Source organism: Nicotiana tabacum, chromosome 8 (assembly GCF_000715075.1).
Source record: "Nicotiana tabacum cultivar K326 chromosome 8, ASM71507v2, whole genome shotgun sequence".
In the NCBI taxonomy this organism is placed as follows: Eukaryota; Viridiplantae; Streptophyta; class Magnoliopsida; order Solanales; family Solanaceae; genus Nicotiana; species Nicotiana tabacum.
This window is the reverse complement of record NC_134087.1, coordinates 3214173-3217407: the sequence shown is the minus strand read 5'-3', so window position 1 is coordinate 3217407 and position 3235 is coordinate 3214173. Positions and strand designations below refer to the sequence as shown.

Here is a 3235-nt window from a genome sequence, read left to right as displayed (position 1 = left end):
ACAACAACAATACACCCAGTATAATCCCACAAGTGGGGTTTGGGGAGAATAGTGTGTACGCAGCGTCGCAGTGCAGGCAGAGAGACTGTATCCGATAGACTGATCCAAGTCTTAGATATGTGCATCTAACTGTGACGGAATCTCAAGGAACTTGATGAAAAATCTCATCCAAGATTAATGCCCCAGATATTCCCGGGAGGGACGGGACAAGAAAGATTACCTTAGTCTATTGGACTCTCTGTGCACTAAGCTCCCACTATGCGCGGGGTCCGGGGAAAGGTCGGACCACAAGGGTCTCTGCTGATATAGTAATTTCAAAAGATGAGTATTCATGTCTGCATTTATGCCTTTTCTACCAACAAAATATAGGTGCAAGTTTTTCCAAAGGAACAAGTAAAATCAAATCCAAGAAGTTACTTCCACAGTAAATATACACTCACATATATTCTGAAGAGGGTTGGGCGGTTAAATTCTTTCGGAAGTTCCTTTTCAACACAATATAAACAGTCGAACCAATGAACAAAAGAATACCAGATACTACAATGAAGCTGCCCTATACTTTCATCTTTGTTCACTAAAGTCTAAAACAACTAATTGAAGCTTGATAAATCCATTTCTTCATGGTATGGTCTTCAATGCAACATTCTGCTTCGATGAATAACTTCTGAGCATTAAGGATATGCAGCTTGATCAGTTAACTATAATGAAATGTCGAAGATATGGGCTACTTCAAATACAAAACTCCTGTTGTTCTTTCCCCTCCCTTAATCAACAAACAAGATTCATTTACTAACTCCATTTGATTGGCTCCTATCTGTGCGGCCCATGTTCATAGAAGATAGATGAAACGAAAACAAGATTACATCAATCTCATTGGTATTAGTCTGCCATCTTATTGTAGTCATTGGCTCTTGTACACATGACTTTCAGTAACTTTACTCCTCTTTCCCACTATAAGTACCGTGGCTGATAGGGCAACGAGACAATACTTGTATAAGAGTAAAAGAAAATGTAAAGTACTAGCAATAGTTAAATTAGAAAGACTGGGGAAAGGTGGAATGATATCTCCGTTGGTTGTGTATATTTGAATTGTTCAAATGAATTAAATCTTGAAGCAGATTGAGTTAAAGTATGTCATACATTCTGGATGGAGGAGTACCATTCAATTCTTAAGATGTTCCTCAAACCACTTCTCCAGCAAAGCTAAGGGATACGGCCTACAGTCCCTCACCCGACCCAAAATTTGGCAATTACCCTTCAAGAATAAAAGATATAAAGGAAAACACTCACAGTAGAATTAGAATGACAATTGTCTCTGCCTCAAACACATTTATTTATTATGCTCAAGAGATCATAAGAAATGCTATAGGATAAGCCGACTTATTATCGATGTGGAAGAAACATAGAAATAGTTCACATAGCAGAAGAAGAAATGTTGTATTATTTAATTTCAGAGCAAACTTTTAATCGAAGAAAGCAGCAAAAATATCTTTAGGCGTGTAACCAGGCATTTGTATATACACATGATGCAATGGAAAAGAAAAAACTGCAACTACTACTACTATGCCTCAACCTCAAACAAGTCGGGGTTAGCTCCATATTGCTCCAAATAGCCCCGTCTCAATCCAAATAGAAAAGAAAGAACACTTAACATATTTAAATGAAGCACTCATATGGCAGTCACAAGGAGTAACGACGAAGCTGCAACTAACTTGGACAATAATAGACCAACTCTGTCCATCCAAAGTGATTCCTGTACAACATGAGTTTTTAACTATACTTTGATGAAACTTGTAGTTGATATAACAACAACAACAACAACAACAACAAACCCAGTGGAATCCCACAAGTGGGGCCTGGGGAGGGTGGTATATACGCTGACCTTACTCCTACCCTGGGACGGTAGAGAGGCAAATTGTAGTTGATGTAAGTGTAAAAAAAACTGCTTGATCTGTTAATTTTATTATCCACTTTTCATAGAAATGCTTATCGTGATGCAACACTGTGCTGAAATACTTCAAAAAGTTCGAGCAATAACCTCCTTGGCTCCAACCATTTAGAGAAGATAAGGTTTCCATCAGCAGCACAACTTTAGTGAAGGCACTTTGTACCTTCACAAATAACTAACCAGATAACAAACAACACAAGACATACCATAGCATCAATTGCAAGGACAATGCGTACATGGCGGCACCACCTCCTTTGAAAGTTTTGAGATCTTGATATGGTCCTTACCAAGCTCAACTCTTTCTGCGACAAAATTGGAGGAACTGCTGAATCAACCATAACTTGTTCCGTAGATTTTTGCTCCTCCTCCACCTCATTATCTCTCATAGCAATTACATGATCCTTCTTTTTCTTCTTTTCTTGTCTACTAGGCTTGCCCAATAACAACACTTTTGTTAAAGCACAACCCTCAATTTGCCCATTGACATTTCGATATGGTAAAATTACAGGAATTGATTTTTCTTGTAAACAAAGTGAGTTTAGATTAGACATAGTCCAACAAGAACCCTTTTTAGACAATTTTCTAAATTCATCCCTTAATTGTTCAAGAAACCTCAAAACTTCAACATTACCAAGACCCTCATCTACAATAGCAAAATAAACATGCTCATCAACTTCAATCAAAAACCCAAAAATCTTTTTAGCCATGGTCTGAAAATACCATTTATGAAAAGGAGGAATTCTTTCTAAGCACAATGCAGCCAAGTTCTCAATCTCAAGATCTTCACCATTATTATATGCATATAGAAGTTGACCCCCTTTAGATACTGAGCAATAGTGAACTGTTTTTTGGATTGAACCCATCTTCTAGTAAACTAAATATCACAGGAAAATTAGCTAGTTAATCACACTTGACCACTATAGGCTGAGCTCAAAGTGAAATCAAATTGCAAATTTTGAAGAAAGCCAAAAAAGTTCAGATCCTTAAGTAATCAAGATTGAGATGTATGGTGTACTGTGTGACTTACCTGAGGAAGTTTATTCCCACATGAAAAGTTCCGATCTTGGACAAAAAAGTTAAAAAACCAAACTAGAAAACTACAGAAAGATTCTGGTCAATCAGGAAAACAGAAGAAAGCTCCAATTTAAGATGTATGATGTACTGTCACTCTGTCAGATTTAGACGAGGAAACAGAGAGAGAAATGGGCCAAGTCAACTGGACTGAACTGGAGTAGTATTTATTTCACATTTACAAGAATTGGTCAAACCAAATACTACAATTGATAA

At 37.3% G+C, this 3235-nt stretch overlaps 1 protein-coding gene across 3 annotated transcripts; it reads right to left on the bottom strand.

Moving 5' to 3' along the window:
- Positions 1-460: 460 nt before the first annotated feature.
- Positions 461-3235, bottom strand: LOC107813152 (phytolongin Phyl1.1-like). 3 transcript variants are annotated; one of them, XR_012693852.1, is made up of 2 exons: positions 1141-3215; positions 461-966 (listed from the first exon to the last, which is right to left on the bottom strand). XR_012693852.1 is itself a non-coding variant. In XM_016638371.2 (2 exons), exon 2 carries the CDS (start codon positions 2809-2811, stop codon positions 2092-2094), a length of 720 nt encoding a protein of 239 aa, XP_016493857.1. In that variant the 5' UTR covers positions 2812-2822; positions 2976-3235; the 3' UTR covers positions 461-2091. The 3 variants fall into 3 exon arrangements, 1 of the variants encoding a protein (XP_016493857.1); XR_012693853.1 differs by having other exon boundaries at positions 1160-3215; XM_016638371.2 differs by having other exon boundaries at positions 461-2822; positions 2976-3235.

Excerpts from the sequence above, each read along its gene's own strand:
- LOC107813152 (XM_016638371.2), bottom strand. The coding sequence starts at position 2,811 with ATGGGTTCAATCCAAAAAACAGTTCACTATTGCTCAGTATCTAAAGGG.